Here is a 12,482-nt window from a genome sequence, read left to right as displayed (position 1 = left end):
AATAAAATAGAAGGAGTAAATTATTAATGCATCAAACAACTTAGAAGACCTAAATTATGAGACTTCTAAATCTATAGGTGGAGATGGAACTTGGAGGGCCAACAAGGTTGGCAGTTGAATAGTTTTTATCATATGAATAATATTGCATTTATTTTGATTGTACTTTGATGTGACATTTGTACAATTTTTTATCTTGTCCTTTTCAAGAGAGCACATGTGAACTTTATGTCACCTGTTTGCAAATAAAACTACATTCTTTGCAAATATAAGATTTGGAATTTATGAATTTTGATAAAATATTGTGTTGGATACTTTAAGATATGAATACAAAAAAGACAAGTTTTTTTGGTTGCATATTTCCATTTCACCCTTTCGTTGTCTAGGTTTGGCCTCATGTATTCAAATAAGGGTAGAAGTAGTCCAATTTTCAGACGACGAGGACATTTTTTATACCATAAGATAATGGAAGGTAAAATCGAAAAATAAAAGTTGAATGAACCCTTTCGTTGTCTAGATTTGGCCTCATGTATTCAATTAAGGGTAAAAGTAGTCCAATTTTCAGACGACGAGGGCATTTTTTATACCATAAGATAAGGGAAGGTAAAATCAAAAAATAAAAGTTGAATGAACATCTATAAAATCACGGGGAGAAAAATATCCACTACATGACTGTTACTGTAACACCTCGGTCTTAGAAAGAGCTAAATTTAGAAAGAACTAATTTGGAAAGAGCCAAATTGAGAATTTGGCAAGTTATGCTTAAGTTGTGAGTTTTGAGTCAACTTCAAACGACCATAACTTTCAATACAGGATGAGTTAGGTGGCCCATAAGATATCAAATGAAAGTTCTTTGAATCCTCTTTCCAACGCCACCGAATTTGGTAAATTTTGAGTTCGGATGAGGGAGACATGCCCGTTTGAAGTCAACTTGTCCAGTTAAGGAAATTTACCCAAATTAATGAGGGGTATTTTGTCTTTTCCTTACCCCATCAACTTTAAACATTTTTAGTAATAGTTTAGGGGTCTAAACGGATTTGGGTCAGTTTTCACAATCCTAAAATACGCTTAGGATTTTAGAAGAGAGTTCAAGAAGAGAAAAGAGGAGAAAAGGAAGAGCGATCGAGATTTCTTGTGAATCAAGGATTTGTTTCGCCAAATCGAGGTATGTAAATTCTCATAGTGTTGGGTTCATTCACCCACACACCAATCATGTGATTTTTATCCGTAATTTCATTCTTGGGTGAATGCTTTGAGTTCTTGAGGTTTTGTGCTTCGTTCTTTGATAACGAAGTTCTTGTTGAGTTCTTGAGGTGAGAGTTGCGAACGAGTTGAGTAAATTGATAGTTTCTTGTGTGGGTTTCGCTAAGATTGTTCTGGGTTATAAAAATTCGAGAATTTTGAACTTAGAATTTTCAGTGGGTATGAGTTAAATCGAGTTTGGGAGAGGAAGAAAAGATCGGACAGAAACAAGAGCCCAGGTCCGCGTCGCAGATATTCTCCCAATTCCATTCCCCAGAAAAGTACCCTCTCTCCGCGTCGAGGAGAGGACACAGACTCTACTGTCCCAAAATTTATTTTGCAACAAATTTTTTTAATGCTTCTTCGTGTCGCGCCTTTGCTCCCCGTAAGTATATTCTCTCATTTCTTTTTATCAACTATCTAAACCCCACGTAATCATCACGAGATCCTTCATATCATAAATCATAACTCTTGAATTCATAATTAAAATTCAAGATAGAGTTAAGAGTCAAGCTCGAGAGTGTCTTTCGAGTCATTGTGAGAAGTCTTTTATAAACTTTTAAAACTTGTTTTAAGACTTGAGTATTTGAGTATGAGGATGAGTAGAGTTAAGTTTCATTTTTCAAAATGAAGATATGAGAACTAAATATTCCCAAAGAGTAAATGTTTTTTTTTTAATTTAAAATGAGGGGAAACATCGATTTCTAAATGAGTTCATGAGTAGTTTTGAGTACCGTCTCTTTTAAGAGGAATCTTTTGAGTAATAATCTCAAAGTTTGAGGATGAGGAAATGTTTTTAAACATATGAGCTGATTTATATTTTTGGGAGTAGTATTGAGCACCGATATGGGGACGAATTCATACAACTCAAAGTCTTCATAAACCATGTAATTAATGTGGGTAGAAAGGGTCATACTTTTTAGATGATTCCTCATTTCTTTTAAGCATAGCTTAGTGGATCCACTTAGTTGATGATGTCTTATACTCCGGAAAGGTATAGGACAATTCTGGCAGCGTGGGCGAAACAGTGTATCATCACATAGCTCATAGTGATGGTTGTTGGTTAGAGAATCTCCCAAATAGAGTTATTTTGTATTTTTACATACAAACCAAGTTATTATTGTATTTTTAAATACATTGAGTTATTATCTCCTGTTTTAAGAGCTTTCTTTATATTGCATCTTTATTATTGCTTTTATATTGAATTGAGGTGAGGTTGAGATGAGGTTGAGTTAAGTTGAGATGAGGTAAGTTGTTTCTTCAGTTCCAATTCAAGCTTATGTCATGTTTTAGATTTTCCCTTGCATGTTCGTACATTCTATGTACTGACGCCATTTGGCCTGCATCTTTCATGCTGTAGATACAGGAAATCATAATCATCTACCGGCGCTCTGTTGATCCAGTCGTGTTCCAGCTAGAGTGATGAGCATTTTTGCTTTCCGGAGGGTTTCACATTGAATTACATTTCAGTTTTGTTATTTGGATGTCGTGGGTCTTGTCCCGTCGTCCATCCCAGTTAGCAGAGGCTTCATAGATAGACAATAGTAGTTCATGAGTCTATTTTGTTCCATTGTTAATGTTGAAACTTGAGTTGCCTTTTTTGGCCAGTGAATGTTTTACTTAAAATATTCTAAATATTTATTTTGAGACATTTGAGTTAAATTTTACATTTGAGTTCATCTAATGTTGAGTAAGTCTTCCGCTGAGAGTTGAGTCAGGCCAAGGGTTCGCTTGAGGCCAACAATAGTTCTCGAGTACCGGCCATGTCCAGGGTGTAGGCTCGGGGCGTGACAGTTACATCTATGATAAAGTAAAAATACAAGTCTCTGTAGGCTCTAGAAGGAAAATACAATCCCAAAGACTACAGATTAAGAAAAACACATAGCCAATTTATTACTGATGCATAACATTATAGACTCCATAACATATTTGATACCAAAGTACTAGCTCCCGTAACTTTCACATGTGATTGATCAGTATATATACATATTCTTCTTATCTTTCTTATTTAGAAGTGAGAGTGTAGGTCTACAAACACTGCCACTCGAGAGTTGTGTATTTTAGCAATTTCAAAAATACATTATTTACATTCACTAAAAAGAACTATTCAAATATATATATATATATATATGCATTTTAATTATATCATTTTTGTCAAAAAAAAAATACTTTTCATGTTTTAAATGCATTTACATGGATATGAGATCGTTACGTTCAAGTTGGATCAAGTGGTGATAATCCTCTATCAAAATATATCACCTATTTATAACTTGCATGAGTAAAAATGTATGTATCGTCTAACTTTGTTGTGCATATGAATGTAGGTTTGGAGTCTCTAACTTTGTTGTGTATATGAATATAGGTTAGGAGGATCGATTGACATGAACAAGTCTACGTATGTGATTTTGCTTATTTCAACTAATAAGTGAAATCAATTTAAGTAGTATTTATCTTCATAAATAAATATATATTATCTTAACAAGTTTATATATTTTTTCATTTTTCAACTCAAGTGATGTGGATAAAGAGCTACTAGGCCAATGATCAGGGCCAACTCAACAAGATTAGGGACCTAAAACGAAATTTAAGGGAGGGGCCCTAATATTTTATTTGTTTCATCATATATTCTTTTATTTAAAATCTACTTTTCTAGTTTTTTTTAGATGCGAAATTATTAGTTATTGTTTTATAATCGATTTGTTATAATAATTCATTTTCAATTGATAATATAGCTTATCCATTCAATCTCTTTTGAGAGATTATTGATTAGTTTTGAAAAACTTCTTTCGGCTAAGGCAATGGTTAGAGAAACTGTTAGGGGTCGTTTGGTGTGAGGTATAATAACAAATAGTCCCGGGATTAAATTATAGTACCGCTTATTTTGTTGTTTGGTTGGCAAGTTCGGAATAACTTATCCCGGGATTAATAATTAGTACCGGGATAAGTTATCCCTCTCCTTGGGTGGTATAGTAATCCCGGGATAACTTATCCCGGGATAAAATAGGTAAATGACAAAAATGTCTCTTTCAACCCTTTTGTTATATCACTTTTTACATTAATGAAGGGCATTTTTGTAAACAAATAAATTGTTCTTAAAATTTATTATTTTGAATACAACAAACCAAACACTCAATAAAAAATAATCCCAACACAACTTATCCCATCATAACTAATCCCAACATAACTTATCCCAACATAACTTATCTCATCATAACTCATTTTCAAACCAAACGACCCCTTAAGGAAGTGCATATGACAGAGATGGAAGGGCCCTTAATTCTTGCAAAAGAAAGGCCACGAATTGAGGGAATCAAAATTAATAAAGTGCGTGAACTTAACAAAACTACTGATAATGATCAACTTATTATCCTTGATATAAAAATGGAGCTGATGGCGGGTACGAGGCTTCAGATGTGCCAGACATTATGTGTTCCCTATCTCAGAATTGTTGTGGGCTTGGGGACTCACAAGCAATTTAGGAATTGAAGGACATGGTTTCTTATAAGCATCCCAATCTCATTTTCCTCCAAGAAACGAAGTTAGGTTGGTCCACGCTAAACCAAATCCGGGCACAGCTAAACTATGAAGCTTTGTTTGTTGTTGATCGAGTAGGCTGGAGATCTAGCGCTACTTTGGAAGGAAAAAAATCATATTCACTCATTAACTACCACAAACATATTATTGATATGGAGGTTCATTTACCAAGTGTTCTAGCATTCCGCTTTACATGATTTTACAGAAAACTATGAAACACTAAGGAGACTGTATTTTAATCCACTCATGTAGTAAACATTTTCAATAGAATGTTCAAGTGACTTCCCAATTCTACCAACTCCAAGAATATACCCCTTCTTTCCATCACCAAAAGAGACACCTCCACCTTGAAGTGCCTTGAGTGAAATGAAGTTTTCAGTCTTCCCAGTCATGTGCTTCGTGCATCCACTGTCCTTAAACCAGCACTGACTGCTACTTCCTTCACTCCCCTGTAACAAAAATCACTTGTTAGACTTGGGAACCCATTTTAATCTAAGTTCCCAGTAAGCTGATAAGGGCGTAATAAGAGTGTTTCTTGCCCAATGAGGCATGTTAGTCCTTTTCCTGTTTGAGGATTTAGGAATAGGAGCATGTCCCCCTTTTTTGTGCTATTTTCTGTCTAGAGTAGACTGGAATTTTTTCTTGTGAGGCTTTCCAAGCAGGGTAGTCCTTTTTCAGGTGACCATTGTGACCACAATGAAGACATAATAGATTGTCTGACACAGACACATATTTACTGTGGGGATTATAAGGAGGACTAATGTTCAAGCTACTGATACGCTCAAATTACACCTCCTTTCAGAAGCATAAGCGATCGTTATCAAGTAAAGAACCCAACTTGTAGGTTGGGATCGATCCCACGAGGAAAATGGTTTAGACTTTACTTTTAACCGACAACTATATTCGATTAGTCAAATTATTTCCAGAAACAGGTAATAAAAAGGGGGGTTTGTGCTTGTGTAAAACAAATAGTAATAAGTAATATTGTAATCAATAATTAAACTCAACTTTGGTTGTTATCAAGATAAGAGAAATAACTAGGGTATACGTGTTCCCCATAATCTCATAACGCAGTAATCCTAGTAATAGCAATCCTTTTCTAGTGTATTACATGCAAAGTGATAAGTTAGGTATCTCTAAATCCTTGGTCCGGCATCTAGAGAATTTCACCCCGCACCTTGGTCCGGCTACGTGTGTATAATTTACTAACCCTTACCTTTACCTCATATTAGACATCATAATCGATGTTTGGCTTAGTTATTACTTCGCACCAATCGACACTAGCCTATTAGATAGTATCACACTAAATCTATGTTGATAATTCTTTTCTTGTTAATTACCTCCTTGGTCCGGCAAGTAGTAACAAGGCGAGTTCTAACGTTGGCCACCGTTAAAAAGACTTCTAAACGAAAGAATTATCAATGCATGCAAAATACTAGTCAAGAATTGCTTATTTACTATTCATACTTTGTTAATTGATCATGGTTCCCACAACCCTAGTTGTGGATTTAGTTACTCATATTAGCAAGAACACAATTCATAATTGTAGATGGAGAAATCATGAACTTACGTAAAGAGAATAATAAACCCAGAAAATTAACTTGAATTGCAAAGCCAAAATCTTCAAAACGAACTTGGGAAATCAATAATTGCTAGGGTTGCAAATTAATCTCCAAAGTTACAAAGCAAAAATAGAATAATAGTGTCTAACCCCCAAAAACGAGGTTTACATGTCCTATTTATAGAAAACAAATCCTAAATAAAAAAGGAAACAAATTAAGGAAAGTTTTGTTCAGGTACGCGTCTTCGATCCACGAGACTGACTTACGGACCGTCGATTGATCTACGGTCCGTAAGTCCCTTCCGTCACTCGGGACTTAGAAAATATTTCAGCATCCAACAATCAGCTTCTCTGAAGCAAACGACGGACCAGCAGCACGGACCGTAGATCGACCTACGGTCCGTCAATCCCTTCCGTAGCTCCATACTTAGCATCTTCAAAAATCAGGTACTGGAACCCTCGCAGTCTCACTCTACGGATCAACAGTACGGTCCGTAGATCAATCTACGGACCGTCAATGGGCACCGTGGTTCCACACTTGGTCAGATTTCCCTGATTTGTCCTCAACACATTCCTGCTGATCTACGGTCATCACCTACGGACCGTGAATGGACCTACGGTCCGTAGATGACCTCCGTGGATGCCTTTTTCTGCATTTCCTTTAGCTGTCTCTAAACTTCCGCGCCTGAACACCTTTCCTGCAAAACATGATAAAATACATAAAAACCAATATAAAAAGGCCCTAGACACACACAACTTGTAAGTGAAATGTATTAGAAATACCGTAAACTCACGGTATATCAGCTACCTAAGTTGTAGTTACTTTGACTGGTGATGTTAGAAAGTAGCTTGGTGGAGCTGGTCCATTTAGAGAATTTTTCAGTTCTTCTCTAAGATGGACCAGGTCCCTCTCCATCTAATCATTCCTTTCCAAGGCTAGAGCAAGTCTGGTCTCAGCAGTGTTTAGACTGGCTTCTAGCGTTATTTGCAAGCTAGTGGCCTCCCTTTTTCTTTTTCCAGATTTCACATTCATTAAGTTCAATTGTTCCTTGAGTTTTAGATTTTCAGTTTCTAGTTGGTCCTCGATAACAGACATGTGGACAGTCAAGGCCGTCTTTTCTTCACTAAACCTATTTAGACTGTTGTTCATAGAGTCCTTTTCAGTAGTTAACGCTATAAAAGAGTCGATCAGAACGTCAACTAGATTTCTCAACCTTCTAACATAATAAGTATTCAAATTTTGTTTAAGGTCAATGAGAGTTACCTTTTCTTCATCTTCCTTGTCATCCGATTTTTCTATGAGGGAGAACAAGCCATCAAACACATTCTCATCATCTTTAACAACCAACATAGATGCATCATTCGGACATTCTGATTCTCCTGACTCACTTGAAGAATCCCCAAGACAGCAAAAACTTTTTTCATAACATAGTCAGCTGCAACATTTCTTGCATTCTTCTAGGGTACCAGGTTCATTCTTTTATCTTTTTCACCTCCAGGTCTTTGATACTCTTTGGTTTCAGCTTTGAGCATCGGACAATCTCTCATGAAGTATCCCTCCTTTCCACACTTGTGACATAAGTCATTTGCATTTGCTGCACGAAGAAGGTTCCCTCCCTTTCGAAAACCTCTATGCTTTCTCACAACTTTTTGAAATCTCTTGGTGAGATAAGCCATGTCTTCCTATTCACTGGAAATTTCACATGGTGAGATCTTGAGAGCTAGAGACTTGTCTTTCTTTACCTCCTTCTTTGACGTGTCTTGGTTTCTATTCATTTCATGAGTAACCTTCAGAGCATCCATCATCAGAACCTTCAGGTCTTTTGCTTTAGTAATGGCATCTACTTTGCTTGCCCATGACTTGGGAAGGATTCGAAGAATCTTCCTGACCTGCTTGCTGGGATAGATAGGTTCTCCCAAACATCGTAGCTCATTGGTTATGGAGGAGAATCTTGTATGCATGTCATGAATAGTTCCCCCCTCATTTATTGTGAAGTTCTCATATTGGGTGGTTAGCATATCCACCTTTGATTCCTTCACCTGCTCTGTGCCCTCATAAGCTATTTTCAGACAATCCCAAATTTCTTTTGCCGATTCAGAAGCAGAGATGCAGTTGAATTCTTCAACACCTATACCACACACTAGGAGCTTCTTAGATTTATAACTTTTCTCAATCTTCTTTTTGTCTGCCTCATTGTACTGTTGGCGATCTTTTGAACAACTTTTGTAATTTCTCTATCATTCACTTCCGTTGTTGGGATGAAGGGTCCATCTAGCACAATGTCCCACAACTCGCTGTCTTTTGCCATTAAAAAGTCGTGTATCCTTGTTTTCCACCAACTATAGAATTGGCCATTGAAACAAGGTGGTCTTGTTGACGATTGTCCTTCTCCTAGGTTTAGTGGAGCATCATTCTTTCTACAAAAGTCTCTCTCTTGGTGTTAACCAGCTAGAGAACACTTGCTCTGATATCAATTGATAGAATATGTGCGTCCACTATGAGTCAACAGAACAGGTCCCTTGACTCAACAAGAACAGTAACAAAAAATAGATGATGAACAGAAAATGCATAAGCAGTTTAAATGGAAACCTCCTTGAGTAAAACCACGACCTGTCACACATGATTTTCAATTGTTTTCACTAATCTCTTCAAGCAAAAGTGAAACACAGTTACAACACCAAATGAGATTAAGCTATTAATTTCAAAGCTAAGTAATAACTCTATTACTTACTGAGCCTAAGCAGATACCACACTGCCCACTAAGCTATCAACCCTCGAGAACTTAGACTTCAACTAAGCAGATACCACATTGCCCACTAAATCAACTAGCTCCTAGATGACTTAGAATTTGACTAAGCAGATACAACACTGCCCACTAAATCAGTTAACTCTAATTGATTTAGACTTTTCCAAATCGAACAACGATCTGAATCCTTTATAGATAAGGAACAAATTTAGAATGAAAGCACATAAGAAATAATCCTAAGACAACTAGACATGTTGTAGCTCTATCAGGTCCTTGTTGCTCTTGAGGATAATTCTTCACCACGATGGTTTTTGCTTGTATACTTGAAAATTTTCAAGATGCAAAAACTAAGGTTGTGCCTATTGGACATAACCTTTATAAATAATAGACACAACCTTTGAGGCCATGCCATTAGCCGAGGTTTCTACCACAATTGGAGATTGTGCACTAACCAATTGTACTTTTACATCTTGGCATTTGTGTGTATATTGATACAAGGATCAAGCCCCTTTACAAGGTCCCATGGTTTGTCAAATCATCAAAACCACAAATAACATTTTCCCCCTTTTTGATGATGACAAACTCCACACAAATGCCTTCATTTTCATTCCCTCTGTCACCCTTGTCGCTTGTTCATTCCCCCTGTCAACCTGCCTTGCCACTTTGTTCTGCCTTCCCCAACCTAAGCAACCAACATTTCCCCCCTTTTGGCATCATAAAAAAGAAACGCAGTAAACTAGCATTACAAGTAAGTTTACAAAGTGAGATCATAGCCGGGGGCAACACAGACATAACAAAAACAATAGGATTAGACAAGATTTAATCACAAAAAACATGAACCAACTTCATTGCACAAAGGATAGCATTCAATATATTAAAATTAAACTGATTATGAGAACCCCAGACACTGTCCACACAAAAGAAACGACACAAGAAGGATATGGAAGGGACTATGTGAAGGGAAGCTGAAGAGAGAGGGACTTAATGACAAGAGTAAGCCGATCATTTGCTGCATCATGATATTTAATCATTTTCTCTTGAAGAGCAACATTTTTGGCTAGGAGGGTAGCATTCTTTGACCGTAGAGCGTTGGCTTCTTTAGTACCAGGTCCCTCAGTCTGTGCTTTGAGCAGTTGAGCCTTCAGTAAGGCAATCTCTACATCCTTGTTACTCACAAGCACAATCATATCCTCTAATTCGTGCTTCAGTTGATTTTGTTCCATTTCCAACTGAGACATATTGCTCAGTGGTCCAGCTCTCCCTTCAATGCACTCACACTCTACCAAAGTATTCATAGAGAAGGATTGTTTGGTAATTCTAACAGTACCTAGTCCCACTGGAATGTTCAGATGTTTAAATATTTTAGTGAGGAAATACCTGTAACCCATGCCATGTTTGCCCTTGTGTTCAATTACGGTTTTGTACATATGCTCCAACATTAGGGCTGGGAGATTGAGGGGTTCAAATTTGCAGGATTCCATCACAAATAGGTCAACCACAAATGCCACTGCGTTTCTCAGTTCGACAAAGAAGTACCTTCTTGACAAACTCGAAGAACAATTGGTACTCTCCCTTCAGGAGATTCTTTTGAACACCCGCACGGTGCATGTCAGAAAGTTTGGAGCATTCTTTCACAAACTGTTTGGAGAACGACTTTCCCACCATAGATCTGATCCCTTCTCTAGGTACCTCTAGTATTTTGCGCAACTGTTATTCATCCAGATGTAGACTTTCGTTTCCTACCCAGGTGTTGATTCTGCCATCCTCTGCAAACTCTACATTATAGTTGAACTCTCGGACTTTCTTTTCATGTAGAACAAGAGATTTGGTCATGAACAAGTGAGTCCATGATTGAATCTCCACAAGATCAGCCAAAGAGTCCATGCCTGGCTTCGTAATAATTTCAGTATCAAACACCCTCCCTCCTAGAAACTTCTGTAGGCGTAGATTATCAACAATTGTTTACTTTCTCACCTTGTCATTCTTATTTCGTTTGGTACCTAGTCCCTGTTTAGAGTTTTGCTTGAGAACAGGGGAAGTTTCTGTTTTCCTCTTTGATGGTTTCCTCTTCTTTTGTGAATCATTTCCTTTTCCTTTTGTAGTATCAACCTTCTTGACTATAGATGTTCTAGATTTCCCCTTGCCATTTTTCTTCACTTGTTTCCCTTTTCCCTTTTTAGCAGCAGCCAAGGGAGTGTCTTCATCCACAGACTCATTTTTAGAAACTTCGATGGAGACATCCACCACATCATCTGTAGGCAACTCGAATACCATATCACCAGACCTTCTCCTTCGATTCTCTGCCGTAGTTGTTTCACTTGACTTCATAGCATCACCCATGAGTTTTTGAGAGATTGCTCTAGTAAAGGGCCTCATTTCAAGAGTTTCTTCTGTGACCTTTTCTTTTCCCTTAGTAGTAATAGGGACCATTCTCCTTTGCAATGACCACCTAAGAGAAACGTTATCCTCGTCAGTGTCGCTTGCATAAGTAAAAGGATGGAGACCAACTGTTACGATCCAATTTCGAAAACTAAGGTTTCGAAACCATTTTCGCAACTTTGGCAATGTTGTTTAATTTTGGAAAAAATTATAATTTGGAAGTCGCCACTAAATTTTTAGGAAAAATTAAGAAAACCATTAAAAATGAGTTTTTGAAAGAAAACATTTTAAATAAAACCATAGTCGGGTAAGGGTTCAAATAATTCTCGAAGGAAGGGTTTAAGCATCTTAGAGAATCCGCTAACATGTGGTTGACCGACTAATTTAAAAATTGGCTAATTTTAAAAATAGTTGAATTACTTGAAAACATCTTGTTTTAGAAATATACATTTGCACTTATAACAATTTATACGAGTTAAGATTTTGAACTAAATGGTTAGCTCAATCTCATTAACGTGGATTCAAAGCCAATTACTAACTATGAAAGAATACGAAAAATTCTTAAGTTAGTCTAAGAACTTAAGTTTGCCTTAACTAAATCGGGTTTTGAAAATTTAAATACTTAAAGATGAGTAACAAAATAGAAGTCTTCCCCAAGGATTCATCTAAATTAACCAAAAAAATGTTTAAAAGTTAGCGATCATCAGCATAAATAGAGTAAGGAACTATGTAAAATAAAGAACTAGATGAAAAAAAGGGAATTTCGTGGCCATTTTCTGCTTTCTGCCACTGCGCTCAAAAGTGAACTTTTTGAAGTCCAATTTTTGATTTTCCAGCCCTTTGGGTTACTTTTAATGCTGTCTTCTTGGGGTTTTAACCCAATAATATTAAGCTTTCCTTTCAACGGCTTGGAGGTTGACTCGAAGAGAGGAAAATGCAAGAGATGAGAATCCATTGGACTCAAATGGGAGAGTTCATGCAAAGAAGATGAATAAAATGATTAGTACAAGTGAAGTAAACAA

At 36.8% G+C, this 12,482-nt stretch overlaps 1 protein-coding gene across 1 annotated transcript; it reads right to left on the bottom strand.

Moving 5' to 3' along the window:
• Positions 1–8,017: 8,017 nt before the first annotated feature.
• LOC125870004 (uncharacterized) lies at positions 8,018–8,643 on the bottom strand. Its single transcript, XM_049550378.1, has 2 exons — positions 8,535–8,643; positions 8,018–8,463 (listed from the first exon to the last, which is right to left on the bottom strand). Exons 1-2 carry the CDS (start codon positions 8,641–8,643, stop codon positions 8,018–8,020), a joined length of 555 nt encoding a protein of 184 aa, XP_049406335.1.
• Positions 8,644–12,482: the final 3,839 nt, after the last annotated feature.

Source organism: Solanum stenotomum, chromosome 7, assembly GCF_019186545.1.
Source record: "Solanum stenotomum isolate F172 chromosome 7, ASM1918654v1, whole genome shotgun sequence".
Lineage (NCBI taxonomy): Eukaryota > Viridiplantae > Streptophyta > Magnoliopsida > Solanales > Solanaceae > Solanum > Solanum stenotomum.
Note: the sequence above shows the minus strand (reverse complement) of the source record. Positions and strands in the feature narration are given on the sequence as shown.

Coding starts and splice junctions, on each gene's coding strand:
- LOC125870004 (XM_049550378.1), bottom strand. CDS start 8,643: ATGGCAAAAGACAGCGAGTTGTGGGACATTGTGCTAGATGGACCCTTC. Junction 8,464..8,534: donor TGTTCAAAAGATCGCCAACA/GTACAATGAGGC, acceptor TGTGTGGTATAG/GTGTTGAAGAATTCAACTGC.